This window comes from Castor canadensis, chromosome 2 (assembly GCF_047511655.1).
Source record: "Castor canadensis chromosome 2, mCasCan1.hap1v2, whole genome shotgun sequence".
In the NCBI taxonomy this organism is placed as follows: Eukaryota; Metazoa; Chordata; class Mammalia; order Rodentia; family Castoridae; genus Castor; species Castor canadensis.
The window spans coordinates 68,054,586-68,074,638 of NC_133387.1; the positions used below are offsets into that span (position 1 = coordinate 68,054,586).

The 20,053-nt window shown below is 41.2% G+C and overlaps 1 protein-coding gene and 1 long non-coding RNA gene across 6 annotated transcripts in view; one reads left to right on the forward strand and one right to left on the reverse strand.

Annotated features, from left to right (window-relative positions):
- The window catches only part of LOC141420677 (uncharacterized), a 36,406-nt gene extending 29,820 nt beyond the window's left edge, over window positions 1–6,586 (reverse strand). The window contains exon 1 of the long non-coding RNA XR_012445201.1: window positions 6,217–6,586. This is a non-coding gene — a long non-coding RNA (uncharacterized lncRNA). The remainder of the gene's footprint in view (window positions 1–6,216) is intronic.
- A 383-nt stretch (window positions 6,587–6,969) lies between these two features.
- Window positions 6,970–20,053, forward strand: part of Pik3cg (phosphatidylinositol-4,5-bisphosphate 3-kinase catalytic subunit gamma) — a 33,476-nt gene continuing 20,392 nt past the window's right edge. For 2 of the 5 annotated variants that reach the window (XM_074064967.1, XM_074064971.1), the window contains exons 1-6: window positions 7,065–7,192; window positions 9,252–11,255; window positions 14,583–14,648; window positions 14,757–14,982; window positions 16,379–16,482; window positions 18,618–18,764. In XM_074064967.1, coding sequence (XP_073921068.1) covers window positions 9,264–11,255; window positions 14,583–14,648; window positions 14,757–14,982; window positions 16,379–16,482; window positions 18,618–18,764 — 2,535 coding nt within the window. In that variant the 5' untranslated portion in view covers window positions 7,065–7,192; window positions 9,252–9,263. The other 3 variants (XM_074064968.1, XM_074064969.1, XM_074064970.1) reach the window with 3 other exon arrangements.

Genomic DNA, 20,053 nt, shown 5'->3' on the forward strand with positions numbered 1-20,053 from the left:
ATATCATAAAACATGTTGCACCATCCTCAACTCTCATCTTGTGTCAGGGTGTTCATGCCTAGGCAACCTTGAAAACCACTCCAAAAGTGTGAATATTTTAAAAATCTGGGATTGGCCTTGACAATGATTAAGGTCAACAAATGTAATCCCACAGTTATCTACAAATCTCTCTTCATTTTCTGTGTATATTCTCTGGATTACTGCACTGCCTGATTAGAACAGAATTTCCTGACAAATTAAAAAAAAAAAAAAAGAACTGCATTGCTATAGAGGAATTTGGAAAAGACAACAGGGTAAGAAACTGGTTCCTGGTTTTGTAAAAGCTTTTGCTTATCACTACCACTCAATATAGAGACAAGAAATAATTGCAACATCAATGACTGCTTAAGGCTTGAGGGCTATATTCCAAGTGTCTTGTGACAGAAATAATTGACAATGTGTAAAATCAGATGTATGATAGTGCTTACATTTTATCATGCTCATTAAAGTTTTATTAACTATAGTACATGTGGTAAACATAATGCTATGAGTTTGCCAAACTTATTTTCTTTTTCCCTCTAGGCACACGGATAGGCTGTATTTCCAGCCACCCCTATGGTTTGGTCAGACATGTGACAGAGATCTGGATGATGGAAAATGAGCACAAGAAAAGTGAGCCATTCTTGGATTCAAAAAAGAGAACAGAAGCACTAAGAAAGGAGCTAGGTCCCTAGAACAGCACCTTCTCTATACAACCTGCATGAACCACAAGGCGAGAAAGAAAGAAAGCACTGAAATGTTACAGCCATTAGCACATGGCTCAGAGAACTGTGTGAAAGGTTGAAACTGGAGGGGATGGTATGTTAAATAGACCTTAATAAAATTGTTAATTTAAGAAAGAAAGCAGAGGGAACCTTGGAGATGTGCTCTAATTGCTCCCAATTTCCATTCCCACTCTGTTCAATTTAGTTCTTCATAATTGTTTAACATTTCCTACAACATTAAGGCTACACTTCTAGGACTGAAGGAATGGCTCAAGTGGTAGAGTGCCTGCTTTGCAAGCATGAAGCCCTAAGTTCAAACCCCAGTTCCACTAAAAAAAAAAAAAAAAAAAAAAGGCTACACTTCTTGCTATGACCTTGTCAGGAACCCAATGGCTTGACCATAGGCCATGCTCTCTTGACCTCTCTTAGATTCCAGATTTCTTTCATTCTTTTCATCTTTAGCTGCCTTACACAATTTCCTCTGCTGAATGCAGAGGAGCTGTTTTCCATCACCTCTGCCAACTTGCATTCTACCTGTTCTCCCTGCCACTCCTCCTGAGGCTTTCTCTCTGGAACAGTCAGCCGAAAGAAACAGCATCCTGCTCCATGTTCCTACAGCCCTTTCTCTGTACTGCTCCAATGACATATCTTATGTTCCATGCTTCATGATGACAGAAGTGAACATCTTCCCTACCCTGCTAAATTGCAAGTTCCTTGCAGACAAGAATTCCATAGATACCCAAAATAAATGTTGAATGAATGCATGAACAAATGAGAATGAATGCACAAGTGAATGAATAAATGAATGGAATTCCACAACGTCAGCTTGGATGGGAGGCCCCTCTCCTTCCAGTTGAGTCCACAAGTGACCATGTTTCCTTTATAACATTCTGCTTAGCCCTATGGCCCTCTAAAATAAAAATGGAGTGACTGGGCAGAGGTCAGAGCTTGTGAGAAGCAGACAAGATGGCTCAGAATTGCCGGGCGCAGAGGCTCACACCTGTAATCCTGCAGTGGCTCACGCCTGTAATCCTACTCAGGAGACAGAAATCAGGAGAATCACAGTTGAAAGCCAGCCCAAGCAAATAGTTTGCAAGATCCTATCTCGGAAAAAAACCCATCACAAAAGAAAGGGGGGTAGGGGGGCTGGCCGAGAGGCTAAAGGTGAAGGCCCTGAGTTCAAAGCCCCAGTACCGCTCAAAAAGAAGTGAGTGGAGGCTCAGAACTGGCCTCCACTTCCATCCATTCACAAGAGGAGGAATCTGCAAGAACTGGGGCTGGGAACCTCAATTGTTTAAGAAAATGGGTAGCTTAATTTTTAGGCATTTTTAAGTAAAAATATCTTTAAGCAAAAGTATTTTTGAACCTTTATCAACACATAACACACATACAGAAGTGACCATTGTCAAAGTGCAAATTGATCGCACGTGAAGCCTGCATCCCATTAGGAAACCACATGCCCAGCCCCAGAAGCCCCTCCCCTTCAAGTCAGTATGCGAGGAGGAAAGGAGGAAAAACCCACTAGGAAGGCAGGGTGCCCTGACATCTGTATTTTTTAGAGACTGCGTCAAGAGGGGGCACAGCGCCAGGGAACTCGCGCCTCGCTGAGACCCACCCGGCAGGGCCTTCGCCATCTGCAGCCGTGTTCGTGTGATTAGGCAGAGCACACAGGTAATTCCAGGGTGCACCGGCGAGTCTCACAGGCATACATAGCGAGGCAGGCAAGAGCAGGCCAGGTCCTCCCCGACCCCTGGCCCTGGCCCCTGGCTGTCTACGCAGCAGGCCCCGCAGGCCTAGGGGCTCACAGCGGCCCCCTCTCCCTCCAAGCGCCAGGAAAGCACGCAGCTCCGGCCCCCAGCAGCCCCAACCCCGGCCCGCCCCCCCACCCCCACCCCCCACCCCCACCCCCCACCCCCACCCCCCACCCCCACTCCCCACCCCCCGTGCCCTTTCTCTGAACCAGAGAGGCAGGCAGCCTCCTGGCTTCCTTCCATGGGGATGTAACTCCTGCCAGACTCTAAGAATCCCAGGCTTTGGAAGCTCCTTACAAAGGCCTGAGAATTTCCCATTATAAATGTCACCTGCACACCTGTGACCAGGCCCTGACGCCAGGCTCTGTCCCAGCCCCTCTCCCAAGTCTTCCTCTGCGCTAGGACCCTCCGCAAGGCCCTTGAACAGAAAAAAATCCCGCGAATGAAGGAATGAAGCTTTGTCTGGGTCAACATCACGTATGTGTGAAAAAGGTAGACAGGTGGGTATTTAAAGAAGATAAAGTCCTTGCCAATCCGCTGATTCTTGTTTCTGGGTAAACCATTTCATGGGAGAAGGTCTTGCCACAAGACTCGTGATAGGCAGTCTTTGGTCTTATATTTCAGTACATATTAGCAAGGGAACAACACGAAAACTAATGGATTGGATCAACACCAGGGCTGTAACAGACACTAAAACACTAAAGCACTGTGGATCCTTAAGAGTGTTAGTCGAACTGAGTTCCTCCCTGAGTTCCAGCTCTGTAGCCCATTTTCTTCCATGTTCAAGGGCCTTGCGGAGGGTCCTAGCGCAGAGGAAGACTTAGAGGGGCTGGCTGCGACAGAGCCTGGTGTCAGGGCCTGGTCAGGACGCTGCAGGTGACATTATCATGGGCACTGCTTCTCAGGCCTTTTTAAGGAGAGCTGTTTCTTCCAAAGCCTGACATTCTCAGTTTAGAGTCTGGCAGTTCCATGTTCTGATATTTGAAAAGGAGGTGGATTGCAGGCTTTTAGTTTTGATGGAAGGGAAGAGCTGTCTGGGTTTTGATTGGTCTGGAAATATTTTTTTGCATTATTCCAGTAAACAAAAAGGAATCCAGTGATTTTCCAAAAAAAAAAAAAAAAAGACACACTCTAAACAAACAAATTCATTCCTCAAATATTTATCAAGACCTTTTCTTCATATGCTCCAAGCTGGGGGGGTAGGGAGGGGAGGGGGAACAGAGTGATGAACACAGCAGTCACTCATCTACTCATCTAAAAGACCTCGCATCTGGTGGAGGACACAGCAGAGTAAACAGCTGTCCTCCCCTGGGAGAAGCACTCTGATGGCTGCCACTGCCCAGCTGCCAGGCCCGGAGCAGCCACTTAACTTCTCTGTGCCTGTTTTCATCATTTGTAAACAAGGATCATAGAAGTGTCCTCTCCTTGGGATGATGTGAGGATTAAATGAATGAATGGGCTAATGTGACTAGAACCATGCAAGACACCTAGAAAGAGTTAGAGAAGAGTTTGTTCTTGTAATGGTGAATTGTTATTATGGTGGTTACTAGTGGGAACATTTTTCAAACCCTGTACTTTCTTAAACCAGAAAGCCCTCCCAGAGGACATTACTCAACCTGAATAGTGACAAAGCAAGAGTTAGTTAAATGGCCAAGGGGATGAGGGGACAATGGAGAAAGAAGAGGAGGGAGAACAGGAGGAGGGAGGGGACAGATGAAGCAGCATGCAGAGGCCCAGAATGTGCAGGAGCCTAACAAGCGTGGAGCAGAGGCCAGTTTCATTCAGTTGTAAAGGTGATTTGGAATATGAGGCAGAGAGTTAAGGATCAGTCATAAAGGGTCTAATGTATTATGCTAAGAAATTTGAATTTTTAAAATCAATTTACCAAAAAAATTCTTTTCTAGAAATTTCTGATGCTTCCTAAGCTGCATAGGCAAAATTTAACTGAACAAGGAAATAGAGAAAAATATATTCAATGACCAACTTCTGCTAATAAGAATGGAAAACGAAGTGGGCTATTCCACAGGCACCTGGACCTGGTTGTAGATCCCCAGGGCTGTGTTTCCCCGAATTTGGAGCCACTGTCCTCTGCCTTTCTGATAATAGCTTGCCTCTCTGTGTTGAAGGTTCCGGCAGTCTCCTGCAGTCCTTCCCAGCTCTGCCTTGCCTATATGTCAAAGCCCTAACATTTTGCTCTGGTATATACCATTCTCTGGCCAGCTGTGAACACAGGGTAAGCCTTGATTAGCCAAAACTATTCATATAATTCTATCCCCCATTCCACTGATTGGCTGAAGTATGAATGAACACTTGCCACAATTCTGGCCAGAGACATAAGGGAATGAAGGAGGCTTCTAGAAACATTTCCCTCTCTGAAAAAGAAACACACAGATTACATGGCCTTTCTTTGTGTATTGTGTTGGTGTGACTCCTGGAATTGTCTAAAACAGTATCTTACATAGTACAGTTAGGTAAGGCTTTGTTCTGTTGAAAAGTGAAGATTTATAGCAACTTCCTAGGGTGGTTATTATCCTTTTGTTAGATTAAGAACTGAGAGACATGGAGTGGCATATGTTAGGGATAAAGAATGACATCCATAGGTGTCATGAGTGTTCTTATAATACCAGGATGCAGCTGGACCACTTGGATTGCATGCACCATCACATCCCACATATTTTTTATCTGCATATTTTGTCTCTCCAACTAGACTATAAGTAACTTCTCTGAAGTCCACTGCAAAGAGTCAACAACTAATTATTATACTTTTTCTCGATTATTGACCTGTCCAACTCCCTTTTTGTTTTCTAATCTATTCCATTTGTCATTTCTGTGATATTTGGATACAGAAGGCTAGACTCTGCATTTTTTCAACCAAGATGGTTTGAGTGTCCATTATATGTATAAAATCACAGTACTAGATGCATGGAGACTCACAGGAGGAAAATTAAGAAACATGTTAGTAAAGAGAAAATGATGAGATCTAGGACGCCACTAACCTAATGATTCTGGGGATAAAATATTCTCACTAGTAAAATCAGCCTTGGTGGAGAGGAAGAAGTTACACGGAGGGAGGAGGCAGTTGCCATTACTTCTGCCTAGGAACATTCACCATATACAGTCAAATTTTAGGATTTGAGGAAGATACTTTTGAGGAAGGGTACTTTTAATCAAACCACCAATAAAGACTGAAGTATTTGCAAGTTTAGTCATAGAACAGGCAACATTTGCATAATTGAACAGTTGAATAATTCCTTCAGAAACCAGAGGACCCACGAGCCTGAGTCTAGCATTTCTGGAATAACGTGTGTTGTGGTGTGTGTTTGGGTGGTCTAGGGAACAGAACTAGCCAGGCTTATGGTCCCTCTAAGGTCAGCCCTCCCACCTGAAAACTCCCTCCCATGCCCTCTACCACCACGAACCCTCCCACACACTCTGTGTGAAACTGACACTGTAACTTGGTGGCTACAGTGTGGTGGTCTTCCTGCTAGACCAACTAAGAAGTCCAGCCTTGAGGCTTCTAAAGCAGCCAGCCTCCAAAGGGAGTATTCTTATATAGGAATATGCTTTGGGAAGCTGACATGCCTCCTCTAAATATTTGGGAAGTGACCTTTGAATAAAATGATTTGACTGCAGGTGTCAGCTATTAAAGTAGTATTTAAAAAGGCTGAGACCTAAGGGGGGACCATGTGAAAGGAGATAGAGCAGATCAAAGAATCATTTACCTTAATATCAGAGGAACTCAGAGGAACTTGAAGCTATCTAGTTCTGAGAGATTCATGAGGCCAATTCCACCCTTCTGGTTGTCCTTGGAGCTCAGCTGGAGTTCACAGGGAGCCCAGGGTGAAGGATGAACTCTGGTATAAGGAGGGATGGAGAGGAGAGGGTACTGGTCTGCTTTGTCTGTAGTCAGTCTTTGCTCACAGTAAGCCCCTACCCTCAACACAACCACCGCTGCCACACACACACACACACACACACACACACACACACACACACACACTTGCTGCAGGACTTTCTGTTTAAGCTAGTGATATTTTGGGATCTAAATGTTCCGGAAAAAAAAAAAATAGAGAACTCTCTCACCAAACAAAGGAAGTGAGCTCCCAGACACTGCTTTTGAAAATGTCCAGCTTAATAACGCAGTCCTCTAGATCTCTAAGTTCCTCTTCCCCTCCCTCAGTAACAGTGTAGGAACCTGGTGTATTTGAACTCCCATGAGGGTAACAGTTTTAATTTAGCTCTGAATCTCTTCCTAGCAAGCTATCTCCTGTTGTAGCTGTGAGGCCTTTCTTTTCCTGTATTACATAACTAGTTCAAAAATATTTCATCTGTTTATGTCTCATGCTGTATTTTGGGTTTGGATCTCTAATTTTAATTTGTCTCAGTCCCTCAGTTTTTGAAAAATCTATTCAAAGAGTAAAAAAACTAAGGTAAACACTGCTCACACTTGCTCTTGCTCCATCTCTGCTTCAGCAGGAAATGCATTTCTGACACTTTTAAAATGAGCGATCACATGTATAATCAACTTGGTTAAAACTTCCTTCCTGGTGACTGCAGCACTTCCTCTGCATCTGGATATGAAGGGAGTTCCAGAAAAGCGGAAGAGTTGAGAGGTGCACGGGGTAGGTTTGAACTTGTTTTGTTTTCAAAAATTAAACAAATGATCCCTGAGCAGCATCACCTCCGCTACTTTACCAGGTATAGCTTCCTTCTATTTTCTGCCCTTTGTTGGGTCTGACTTGCAATAGTGACACTTCCTTCTTGGTAGAATGTTTTTATGGGGAACCATTGCCGGTTCTTAAGATGATCCTACCACTCAATGTCTGCGTTTCATTGTCGAGTTGAACCTATACTGTGGATATCCACAAGGTTCTGACAACAGCTTGCAGGTGTATCAGTTCTTTTTTGTTTTTGTTTGGGAGGAAGAGGGAGGGCCAAGAAGCCTATGCCAGCCAGACTTCATATTCTTACAAATGCATGCTTAGAAATTACTGTATGTACAGTGGTTCTAACATCTTTTCATAAAAGGAGAGAGCATCATAACTCCAACCATGAAGGAAATCAGTGAGTATTTGGGCAGCTGGTTTTCTTCTGTATCTTATATTGTATAAGATTTTTTTATATTAACAAGGCAAATATTGCTGTCTGTTTGTATGCTGCCTAAATCTGGGCATGTTTTGTTTCAAGTGAGTGCCAATATCAATATATCTTACAGTTCTCTTCTTTGTTAGTTATTCTGTTATGTAGCAAAAGATCAAAGTGAATGTTTTAAGTTGCAAGGGTCAGTTGGTTTCATTTACTTACTAAATTTAACTTCATTATATTTAAAGAGAATGACTACTGACTTTAAAAATAACTTAAGCCAAGAATTGAACATAAGCTTAGACCTAATGAAACTTGTCTTTCTAACCTTTGAACAAACTTTTCTTTCTGGTATGCATCAAATGTTCCACTATTCTGAAGGATATAAGTCATTTTGAATCTCATTAACTTAGTTATCTAAGAGAGTAAATGATATTTTCTGAAACATTAACTTTTCTTTCAATAATTGATTTTTTCTTAGAATATAATGTATTTCAATAGTGATATTAGTTTTTAAATTCAAACTATCATTCATCTTTCAATTTTAAGACTTCTAGCATTTTAATCATTTGATTGTTTTCTTATTGCAGTACATCATACTTATACTGAAATGTTCTGTGCAGGGGAGATACTTATTAAATGTCTGCAGAGTAGATAATTTAATGGGAATAAATTTGTGAATTCCTGATATAGAGATAAAAATGCTAAAGCAGAAAAGAAGTTAAATAATCATTTGGGGTTTCCTTAGTAAGTCCCTGAAGTCCAGAAATCCTGTCTTCCATCCTACCTAAAGCAAAAGCAGATGAAACAAATTGGTACAAAGTTAATATTCATATTAGGAGAGTACAGCCCTGAGCGATACTGCCCTAATAATGACAACTAGAATATTTACACATTTCATGATTCAGAATTTTATGTATCTCCAACATTTGTGGGTTTGGTTTTTTGTTTTTTGGTTTTTTTTTTTTTTTTTTTTAGTTTTTAGGAATGAAATGACTAGCTTTCTTAATTAGGATTTTAAAAATGAAAAGAAGAAAAACAGGAAGTTGACTAGAGAGTAGAACAGGTCCAGTGTTTGAAAATAGAGAACATGAAAAGAGATTGGGCAAGGTGTCTGAGTTAGAGAAGTCTGAATCCCAACAAAGGAAATACGTTAAAGGCCTGTTTTCAAAGTGATGTTTCAGCATCTTATATTGCACCTTACAAACTAGAACTTGGTCCTTAACTGTCCTTTTTCTTACTGGTGTGTTTCAGTATGCTTTAAACAGTTACCCTTTTTCCAGATATTATATGTCAGGCACAGCACCAAATGAGTGCTTTATATATTTATTTTTTTAATAAACACAAAAGTGGAGAGACTGGGCATATCACCCATACAGCTAAGAATACTATCTTATTTAATTTTCACCTCCACCCTCTGAGGTATTGTAACCAAACTGACAGATAAGAAATAGGCTCAGAGATACAAGTAGCTCAGGTTGCTTAGCTAGACAGTAAATGGCAGGCCGAGGTTCGTGGCCAAAGCGGTGCACTGCCTCCAACTTGAAGTACTTGGTCCTTTCTGGGTCCTTTTGCGCAAGTCAGTCTACCACACCTTTTCTCTGCCATCCTGCAAGAAAACAGACAAGCAAAGGGCTTTTTTTTGAGACCGAGCCCTCTGTTTCTCCGCTCCCAGGTCGCTCAGGGCATGGAGCTGGAGAACTATGACCAGCCCGTGGTTCTGAGAGAGGACAACCTCCGCAGGCGCCGCAGGATGAAGCCCCGCAGCGCGGCAGCCAGCTTGTCCTCCATGGAGCTCATCCCCATCGAGTTCGTGCTGCCCACCAGCCAGCGCCACAGCAAGACCCCCGAAACCGCGCTGCTGCACGTGGCGGGCCACGGCAACGTGGAGCAGATGAAGGCGCAGGTGTGGCTGCGCGCCCTGGAGATCAGCGCGGCCGCGGACTTCTACCACCGGCTGGGCCCAGACAGCTTCCTCCTGCTCTACCAGAAGAAGGGACAGTGGTACGAGATCTATGATAAGTACCAGGTAGTGCAGACCCTGGACTGCCTGCGCTACTGGAAGGTGCTGCACAGGAGCCCCGGGCAGATCCACGTGGTGCAGCGGCGTGTGCCCTCCGAGGAGACGCTGGCCTTCCAGCGACAGCTCACCGCCCTCATCGGCTACGATGTCACTGACGTCAGCAATGTGCACGATGACGAGCTGGAGTTCACGCGCCGCCGACTGGTCACACCTCGCATGGCCGAGGTGGCCGGCCGCGATGCCAAGCTCTATGCCATGCACCCCTGGGTGACATCCAAGCCCCTCCCAGAGTACCTGTTGAAGAAGATTGCCAACAACTGCATCTTCATCATCATCCACCGCAGCACCACCAGCCAGACCATCAAGGTCTCGGCAGATGACACCCCCGGCATCATCCTCCAAAGCTTCTTCACCAAGATGGCCAAGAAGAAGTCACTAATGGGTATCCCTGAAAGCCTAAACGAGCAGGACTTTGTGCTGCGCGTCTGTGGCCGGGATGAGTACCTGGTGGGTGAAACGCCCATCAAAAACTTCCAGTGGGTGAGGCACTGCCTCAAGAATGGAGAAGAGATTCACCTGGTGCTTGACACACCTCCAGACCCAGCCCTGGACGAGGTGAGGAAAGAAGAGTGGCCACTGGTGGATGACTGCACGGGAGTCACTGGCTACCACGAGCAGCTGACCATCCATGGTAAGGACCATGAGAGTGTGTTCACCGTGTCCCTGTGGGACTGTGACCGGAAATTCAGGGTCAAGATCCGAGGCATTGATATCCCTGTCCTGCCCCGGAACACCGACCTCATAGTTTTTGTGGAAGCGAACATCCAGCATGGGCAGCAAGTCCTTTGCCAAAAGAGAACCAGCCCCAAACCCTTCACAGAGGAGGTGCTCTGGAATGTGTGGCTTGAGTTCAGTATCAAAATCAAGGACCTGCCCAAAGGGGCTCTGCTGAACCTCCAGATCTACTGTGGCAAAACTCCAGCACTCTCCGGCAAGGTCTCTGCAGAGACCCACAGTTCTGAGTCCAAGGGTAAAGCCCAACTCCTCTACTATGTGAACCTGCTGCTCATAGACCACCGGTTCCTCCTGCGCCACGGGGAGTATGTGCTCCACATGTGGCAGATATCGGGGAAGGGAGATCAAGGGAGCTTCAATGCTGATAAGCTCACATCAGCGACCAACCCAGACAAGGAGAACTCAATGTCCATCTCCATTCTTCTGGACAATTATTGTCACCCAATAGCCTTGCCCAAGCATCGGCCCACCCCTGATCCGGAAGGGGACCGGGTTCGAGCTGAAATGCCCAATCAGCTTCGCAAACAACTGGAGGCCATCATAGCCACTGATCCACTTAATCCCCTCACAGCGGAGGACAAAGAATTGCTCTGGCATTTTAGATATGAAAGCCTGAAGCATCCAGAAGCCTACCCAAAGTTATTTAGCTCAGTGAAATGGGGACAGCAAGAAATTGTGGCCAAAACATACCAACTGTTAGCGAGAAGGGAGGTCTGGGACCAAAGCGCTTTGGATGTTGGGTTAACCATGCAACTTCTAGACTGCAACTTTTCAGATGAAAATGTGAGAGCCATTGCAGTTCAGAAACTGGAGAGCCTCGAGGACGATGATGTTTTGCATTACCTTCTACAACTGGTGCAGGTATGGCATGTCAATGTTACCAAGGAAACCATCCTCTCAGGGAATTTATTTGCATGTACACAGGCACCCCATTCAGTTGTCAGCAGATACTCTTTGTTCAGACTTTGGTGATCAGTCAGTCAGAATAGATCTGATGAAGCCACCTTAAAAAGTAGAACTTTTCCATTTACTTTTTCACTCTCTCCGAGGTTTGCTGACAAGCATTTTTTAAAGGCATTGTTGCTATACTTTATTTTTTAGAAGAATTGGCCCTGTAGGAATACTCTGTTCTCATTTATTTTAATGAGAGTTTCAACTTCCTGAATGTTTTCTTGTGCCAAGGCTCCAAATGATTTACATGCTTTTTGTGTATTATATCATTGATTCTACCAATGACTATGATGGAAGTCAAATTAGCATTTTCTTTAATGGTACTGGGCCTTTCACTTGATGAGCAAGCACTGCACCACTTGAGTCACACCCCAGCCCAGCATTTGCATTTTATACATAAGGAAGTTGAGGCACAAAGTGGCTAAGTAATGTGTCCAAGGTCACAAACTTTGAAAGAAGACCAGAGCCAGGCACTGGTGGCTCATGCCTGTAATCTTATCTACTTAGGAGGCTGACTGAGATCAGGAGGATCACAGTTTGAGGCCAGCTTCAGCAAAATGTTCATGAGACCCTGTCTCCAAATAACCAGAGCAAAATGGGCTGGAGATTTGGTTCAAGTGGTAGAGTACCTGCTTTGCAAGTGCAAAGCCCAGAGTTCAAACCCCAATCCCACCAGGAAAAAAAAAAAGACAAGAGGGGCTGGGGATATAGCTCAGTGGTTTAGTGTTTGCCTTGCATGCATGAGGCCCTGAGTTCAATCCCCAGTATCACAAAAAAATAAATAAATAAATAAAGACAAGAATTCAAACCTAGAAAGCCCGACTTCAAGCCCTGCCCTTTTCACTACCCCCAAATGTCCTGTGTCCATTTGGTGTCAGGATAATGTGGGCTAGAGAGAAAAGTCTTAACTCCCCACCTGTGCTTCTTATAATTTGTAAAATAACACTTCCTATCTGGGGAGAATATTGAAAACTCTCCTTAGACAGGTACAGAACTGAATTTCCACTCTGGTTCCCATGATGTTCCCTGAGGTCCTGAGAGTCTAAGTCATTTGCCTGAGGTTTAGCTAGTAGTTAGTTAAAGAACCAAGGAGCAACATTTCTGCTCAACAGCAGTTCTCAAATTATATTGTACTGCCTGACAAGGAAAAGGAAGTAAAAGAATTGAAATTAAAATGCTATTTTAGAACACAGATATGTTCATTTATTAAATCAACAACATATACTGAGAAGACAGTAAATGAGTACACACATAAACACATTTAATAGCAAATTGTGAAAAACACTTTAGGGAAAATTACAGAGCATTCTGAAAAAATGGGGCCAGAGGACACTTGATTTCCATTGAGGGAATCCAGGGAAAGTTCTGTGTAGGTGATGATTAACTTGACATCTTTAGGATTAGCCAGACTAAATTTTAAACATCAAATTGTCTAACCACTATCTATATTAGTAGGCAGTCCCTGGAGTTTTCTGATAAGCATGTTGGATATTCTTAACTTTGAATCTCTACCTTCCCATTAGTCAGACACTTGAACATTTGACCTTTGCTTTCAGTTATTAAATATATCCAATACTTTTTTCCTGCCTGCTTCTTCAGATACTATCATAACTGAAGAATTTTAGAATAACTAAATGATTTTCAATTTGCTAGTTCTCTATAACAAAATCAGCATAACAAATTTGCATAAGCCCTTCTAGATCCCAGAGCTAATATAATTTGTATTTCATTGTCATTTTTCCAAAAAGAAACCTTGCAGAATTAGAAAATGAATAGTAGTCTTCTTGGAAATGTTTTAAATGAAAGAGGTCAGTAAGTAATATTACCATTGAATTTGTGGTCTTAAATTTGAAGAGTAGTAGTCATTTGCAAAACTCTTTGCGATATTTTCAGATATGACCAAATGACTCATTCCTGATACAACGGTCTCCTAGTTGAGATCTGCATTTTCTTTACAGAAGTGAAACAAGAAGAAGGTCATGTTTCTAACCTCACATTCAAGTTAGAAACTTAAAGCATATGTAAAGTGAGTCCTGATGGCCAAATAGCCACATTCCCAGAATTAAGACCTGAGATAAAGCTATAATGGCACCTCTTTGACCACACCCATGAAAAGCACTTTTGAAAGCATGCGTATAAATTGAAACATTATGAAGTCAGTATTGTTCATTTTCAATCTGGAAAAACAGAGCAAGAATTGTAAATAATAATACCAAGAAAACTCCAGGCCCTAAAATAAAAATTCCTTCTGATCTTTGGAAAAAATGATAGGTTATTTCTATTTATAAAAAGAATACTCTAATATACTTTATTTTAAGTCTTTTAGGTTTATACATGATATCTACCCCCTAACTTTATATGTGCATGTGTAATCAAAACAATATTTATTAGTTTTCCTGCTTTTAAAATTATGAACTATTTCAAACTTACTGAAAACTGGAGAGAATGCTATAACAAATATACATGCACTCATCAAGAATTAATTATTTTTTACATTTTATTGGTTCTTTTTTTCAGCAATAGAGCTATCACTAAGTCAATATTCATTTCATTAGCAATGACATGAAAAGTTCTAAACACTAAAAATGAAGACCAAATTCTACCTGAGGAAGCACATAAAATCTGGGATATTCTGATAAAGAGCTCTGTATATACCACAGCACCACGGTGGGGAAGGGTAAAGAGTGTCCTGTGTGGGCTGATCTAGGCCTGTGGGTATTACAGTTAGAAGCTGTGAGGCAACTCAGTTACTGTCAAGAAGATGTCCAAAACAGAAGTTTTAGGTTCGTCACATCTGCACATCTTCCCATCTAATATTCCTCTCCTTACACATACTGTATTTTCACTCTTCATCTTCTTTGTAACAACCTTTCTCCTACCTTCCATTTTATAGATTTGTTCTAGCCATCTCCATCTTTTCTCTCTGCACTCCAATAAATCAAGTCAGCCCTTACTTGGAGCACATGTCCTTAGTCTCTTCACCTCTGCAGTTTCCAGAAGCACCTGACTGTGACTGGAGAATTCTGCCTCTAGTCCCAGTTCTTTCATCAGCTACTCTATGATCCTAAGCAAGTCCTTTACTCTGATCCTCTAAAAGAAACAATTGGATTTAAGTGACTGGTAAGATTCCTACTACCCTAGCCATAAACACCCACTTAAGCAGAGCACTAGTTTTTCTCCACTTCCTTTTCCTGACTTACCAACAGTCCTTCAAATGACAACATGTTCTTCCTGTAGGCTGTGAAATTTGAACCATACCATGACAGTGCCCTTGCCAGATTCCTGCTAAAGCGTGGCTTAAGAGTAAGTATTTCCACTGTGATAACAGTGTGGCATTTTAGGCCACCAGGAATTGCCTAATGACCTAGAGCATTAGTCATGATCATCTCAACCTTCTTGTACCTGTCTCAGAACAAAAGAATTGGTCACTTCTTGTTTTGGTTCTTGCGAAGTGAGATAGCCCAGTCCAGACATTATCAACAGAGATTCGCTGTGATCCTAGAAGCCTATCTGCGGGGTTGTGGCATGGCCATGCTTCAAGACTTCACCCAACAGGTCCAAGTAATTGAGATGCTACAAAAAGTCACCATCGATATTAAATCCCTGTCTGCTGAAAAGTATGATGTCAGTTCCCAAGGTACTGTGGTTGTATTTTTCTCAGTTCTCTTTCCAAATGCCTTCATTATTACGATTTTTTCTGGAACCCAAGTTGTAGCTTCCTCAAAGCAGACAAGAACACATTTTGAGTCTCTTGTCTGCACGGAGTAAGCATATGTAAAGTTCTCCTTTTACAAGTTAATGTTTAAAAACTATAAATTTGTATATTTTTAATAATAAAGTTATGATAATAAATATAAAACTCTTTGCAAAATAAAACATAAAATAGACATAAGATGTAGTTTTTAAGAATCATTTTACACACACACAAAGATTATTTCCAAATTTTTACCTTTTTCTCCCCATCTTTGACTATGTACACATCACTTTCAAATTTTTCATGTTCTGAGGCAATAAATTATTGAGAGGCTATCTTAAATTTTTTGCATTTCTTTGTATATATCTATACCTGAGAGTAATATAGATTAGATATAGATATATTTATCACCTTTACACACACACACACACACCCCTCCTCTCCGAAGCCATTTCCAAACTCCTCTTATCTGTAGTCTAAGAAATCCTGTCCCTATCCTAGGAAAATTAATCACTCCCTCTCTGCAGTCCCATAGGTTTTGATTGATACTACATTAAATTCTAGTCATTAACACATCTTTCTGGCCTGATAAACTGCATGAACCTTGAAGAGAAAGAATATCTCGTTCCTTTTCATACAGCTAGGCCTAGTACTGTGGCCCAAAGCAGATAGTAATGTCCTTAGCCAGTGACTTAAGTCTGAATATTTTAAATTTCTATTTTTCTCTTTGGTTTTTTTTCTAGTACACCAATAATGCTGCCTACTAAAACTACACCAGCAATAATAATAATCTTAGATTTGCCCTGGCTTCCATTATGTCTGTTATTCAGAAAATAATTTTTAATTTATTTCTTTTGCCTTGAGAATTTTGAGATTGTCACCTGCCTCTTCTCTATACATCCTAATTTCCTCTTTTGAAAAGCATTTACAGAACTCTAAATCCAATATTGTCTTCAAACGTCTGTTCCCCAAATCAGATCACAGTTCAAAGTTTCACATGCTGAAAAGAAAACAAATAGTATTAATTCCTTAGCATCGCTCTCGAACACATCACCCTCTAACTATAGGGTATCTGTGTGTTTTCCCACATGCCTTCACATATTTCCATCCTGCGTTGGGGGGGTGAATGCAGTTGTGTTGCTCACAGTATGCCTGACTTATCTTGCCTCCTCAAATGGTTAGCTTCTCAAAAACAGAACCCCAGGCCCCCTTTCTCCTGCTCTAGCCCAGACCATATATATAGAATGCTACAAATAAATATGGACCCAGGAAATGCTGTAGATAATATTGGTAATTTCTTGGACTCACAGTAACTCTTGTGCATTTTTGACAATTACAGTTATTTCACAACTTAAGCAAAAGCTTGAAAACCTGCAGAATTCCAATCTACCACAAAGCTTTCGAGTTCCCTATGATCCTGGACTGAAGGCAGGAGCCCTGGTGGTAGGTATCACTCGGATATCTGTTAAGTGGTCTTTATGTCTCGCAAATGTCTAGCATGCTTTCTTGGGTCCGGTCCCTAAAAACTGACAGACACAGAGAAGTTGGAGCATCTCTGCATGGGCTTCTGTCAAGTCCGTTCTCTAATCACCAGCTATTGAAAGCCCCAATGCCAAGTAATTTCCCTTCCATTTTGTTTTAAATCAGCTTATTGAGGTGTCCTTTACATACAATAAAATTTGTCCTTTTAAACTATACAATTCAATGAGTTTTGACAAATGTTACCATATAACCACCAGAATTTTTCCAGAAATGTCAAATATCAGCTGACCATATTATGTGTTGGTCTATACCTAGTTTCGCTCTTCTTCTCCATTTCCTCAATGTCTGTGCTTATATCAATAGCACACACTCTTGATTACACTCAAACAACAATCCCCCTTGTGTACGTGTAAGAACCTTACAACAGGTACCTCCATTAACCACCCCCATGCTTTCTGCTACTTTTGTCATGCCTTTAACTTCTGCATATGTTATAAACTCCACCATACATTCTTATTATTTTTCTTTAAACAAAGATATATTTAACAGACTAAATAGATTAAACCATTTATTAATACTTACCCTCATATTTTCTATGTTGGATATTCTTGATTGCTTATATAGGTGCAGATTTCCATCCAACATAATTTTCCTTCTGCCTTTAATGTTTTATGCTGCAAGTCTGCTGGTAGTAAATTCTTTCAGCATTTGTTTATCTGGAAAACTTCTTAATATGCCTTAATTCTTTAAAAACATTTTTGCCAAATACAGAATTCCAGGTTACGTTTTTTCTTTCAAAAGCATTTTCTTCTGGCTTGTATATTTCCTGATGGTAAGTCTCTGTTCTTATATTTTATCCTCTCTACATAATATCTCTTTTCCTCTAGGTTTAAGACTTTCCTTGATTACTTTTCAGAAAATTATGATGGACCTTGGTGTGGTTTTCTCTCTGTTTAGCGCACTGGGTTTTGTTGAGTTTCTTGGACTGGAGTTATAGTCTATCACATTAGGAAATTTTTTAGCCAAAATGTTCCCTCTCTCCTGTCCTGCTGAGACTTCTGTCACTATATCCTACGTTGCTGCACTATGGGCTTAGCCTGGATCCCCTCTCTGCTCTAACTAGAAAGAGCCCCCAGCAGTAAATTGGGGCAGTTAGAGCACTGTCTTCATTTGTCTTCCTTCTCTCAGAAGCCAGAGACCTCCACTGCCTGTTAGCCAATGTCTGAAAAGAGTTATGTCCCATATTTCCCCTGGTCTTCTGGTTGTTGTGTGGCAGGATAGCAACTCCTGTAGCCGTTAAACCTCATGGACAGAAATGAAATTTCCTTCCTTGCATGTTCAATTTTATGTATAATTACCAGTAAACTGACCTCATTACAAAAGTATATACTATCTACTGTTCTACATTTAGAAACTGGTAGAAATTATGATATATTAGTACAACTTTCACATTGTGTTTGCTCTTTTTAAAGACCACATCATACTTTTGATCCATAGCAAACACATTTTTGGCTAAAACTCTTGAGTTCTTTTATTTTTGAGTGACGACTAAGCCATGTTTCCTGTGCCTTAAATTTGTCTGAATTTGGGGCAGGGGTAAAAGGGGGGGCAGATTTTCCATTTATTTCTGTTAAATTTCATCTTGTTAGAATTGGCTTGTTGCATCTGATTCTGCAATAACAGTGTTTTAGACACTGGTAGCACTCAAACTCTCTTTTCAAATTAAATCTTAGAGGGGAAGCCAAATATGAGAACAGATAATAGTGCTCTGAATTAAAGGGGATCTGAGAATACCAGTGTCCTGTGGGAGTGGGTGTGGGCAGGGTGGGATGTGTGCACTTTTTGGCATCTCCATAGACCCTTAGGGTTCCTTCGAGGACTGTTTGAAAAACATTGATTGAAATGTTACAAATTTGCTCTCACATTACATCTCCAGATTTGGTGAGAATACTTTCTGTATTTTTACTCAAATATTGATAATCGTTTTCCAGCTCAGACTTTGCCCTGGTTGTTTATAGTAATGCTTTGCAAGAGAATTTGTGTCTGCACAATGTGTATCCGTTGTATGTAGGAAACATGTGACAGCTTTCTTACAGATTGAGAAATGTAAAGTGATGGCCTCCAAGAAAAAGCCTCTGTGGCTTGAGTTTAAATGTGCCGATCCAACAGTCCTGTCAAATGAAACGATTGGGATTATCTTTAAACATGGTGATGATCTGCGTCAAGACATGCTGATTTTACAGGTAGGCTCGTGTTAAGGAATGCTTTTCAATTATCTGGAAGAAAGAATATAAAATATGCCTTCGACTCACTCTATTCCCATTCTCTTCTTTCATATGATATGACTATCAATCAACTATTATTAGATTAATAGTTGCTTAATCTAATAGTTTCCACTTGGGGAATATAGCTGGGGACCATTAGATACATAATCTAAGGAGCGTCACAGTTCTGTCCATCCCTTCAAGGATGCATATCCATTATTCCCAAGTAGCCAGATATACTTCCTTTGCCTAACCTCTTCATCACAGACTCCATTCCAAGCTTGGTAACAAAAAATTCAGCCACATTTATCCACAGTACCCAGTGTATTCCTGTCCACAGACATATCTGCATACCCATAGACACTCTCCTCACATACATCTCCTTTGACGCACATACACAAACCTAAGTGAATATTAGATGGGAAGGAGAGAGAAGATGACAGGTAGGCTGTTGGAGAAATCATGCAGAAGTGATTGTTAGGGGAATGATGAAATGATCAGTGCTCATCGTTTTCATATAGTGTGTCATTTCTGTGTAAATTTTAGCTTCAGAGATCAGTAAAGAGATATTTTCCAGATTCTAGTTGCTCAACATTGTAGAGGTAACAATTTCTCAAACTTAATGTGGCTTATTTAAAATAGGCAAACCATATTAACTTAAAGGTAGGCTACTTAAAAACTGGTCATGTTTTCTCCTCTCTAAGATTCTCTTTTTATTTATTTCTAATATGGAAACAGTAATACCCTTGCTTTGCTTTTTTTCAAGAATGTTATGTGTATTGTCCAAGAAGTATTTTTAAGAAGACAAAAAGAAATCCCCTAAAAGTTTTCTCAATTTCAAATAAATCTGTAGAGTCTTTTGAATTGTTCAAAGATGAGCCCTTTAAAGCAATAAAAATCACTCTGTTATTCCTCTGATTTTGAGGGAAGGTTTGTATTTGATCTTTGCATACTTTGTTTTATTGTTGAGGCTCTTTGATGGCTACGGGCAAATTACTCAACTTCTCTAAGCCTTTGTTCACCCATGGAGTGTGAATAACAATCATATTCCCAGTGTAAGGTTAAGGCAAGGATCACACAAAAAGAGCACTCAGTAAACGTTAGCCATTTTTAGCATCGTTGTTGCTGCTGCTTTGGTTGTAAGTCTAAAAAATGTCTCATGGGTGTTGGGGCAGTAAAGATTTATAAGGATATTCCAGTTATTGTTGGGAAACATGTATAACAAAGTAAGACTTTTTGAACAGACGGGTAATAAGACATGGCTAAAA